Source organism: Sinocyclocheilus grahami, unplaced genomic scaffold (genome assembly GCF_001515645.1).
Source record: "Sinocyclocheilus grahami isolate Dianchi unplaced genomic scaffold, SAMN03320097.WGS_v1.1 scaffold554.1, whole genome shotgun sequence".
NCBI classification, from domain to species: domain Eukaryota; kingdom Metazoa; phylum Chordata; class Actinopteri; order Cypriniformes; family Cyprinidae; genus Sinocyclocheilus; species Sinocyclocheilus grahami.
This window is the reverse complement of record NW_015505733.1, coordinates 827,447-828,268: the sequence shown is the minus strand read 5'-3', so window position 1 is coordinate 828,268 and position 822 is coordinate 827,447. Positions and strand designations below refer to the sequence as shown.

The following is an 822-nucleotide window of genomic DNA, read 5'->3' as shown; positions in this document are numbered from 1 at the left end:
AGGTGGGGTTGGGGGCATAGGTGGAGCTGTAGGACTGGGAGGTGGTACCTCCATTATTCCGACAGGGTCGCTGGGCTCCTCTGTAGCAGCAACACCGAAACGCAAAATCACCAAGGAAGAGAAAGAGCAACGGACGAAACTACGGACACTCTGCCAGTTCATGCCACAACGAGAGTTTGAAGAATTCTTTGATAACATGCACAAAGAGCGCATGCTGCGGGTGAAAGTTCGGGAGCTTCAGCGTTATCGGCGGAATGGCATCACGAGACTCGACGAGTCGGCCGAGTACGAGGCGGCACGCCACAAACGGGAAAAACGGAAAGAAAATAAAAGTATTGCTGGGTCAAAGAGAGGTAGCAGTGGTGGAGGAGGAGCAGCCGGGTTTGGAGGAGGAGTTGGAGCAGGAGGTGGGCTTGGCGGAGGTGGAGGAGTCAGTGCCATCAAAGAGGAGGGGAAGGACAGTGAGTTCTCAGCCATCGAGAACCTGTCTGGCTTTGAGCTGCTGTCCGATCGGGAGAAGGTACTGTGCAACTCTATGAACCTAAGTCCCACACGCTATCTGACTGTCAAGACTATCATCATCAAAGATCACTTACAGAAAAGGCAGGGCATTCCCTCGAAAAGCCGCCTACCTAGCTACCTGGACAAGGTGCTGAAAAAACGGATTCTGAACTTCCTGTCGGAGAGCGGCTGGATATCCCGAGAAGCCTCCTAACCACAGTGTCCAAAGATTTGGCTGCAAAGAATAATGACTGTAAATATATTTTTCTACTGTTTTGTATTGCATCTCAGAAAAGCCTGTGAAAACAAAATGACTGTAGG

The 822-nt window shown here is 50.9% G+C and overlaps 1 protein-coding gene across 1 annotated transcript in view; it reads left to right on the top strand.

Moving 5' to 3' along the window:
- LOC107556062 (transcriptional adapter 2-beta-like) overlaps window positions 1-816 on the top strand; it is a 2,300-nt gene extending 1,484 nt beyond the window's left edge. Inside the window, exon 2 of the mRNA XM_016239052.1 lies at window positions 3-816. Within this exon, the coding sequence (XP_016094538.1) occupies window positions 3-715 (713 nt within the window). The 3' untranslated portion in view covers window positions 716-816. The remainder of the gene's footprint in view (window positions 1-2) is intronic.
- Window positions 817-822: the final 6 nt, after the last annotated feature.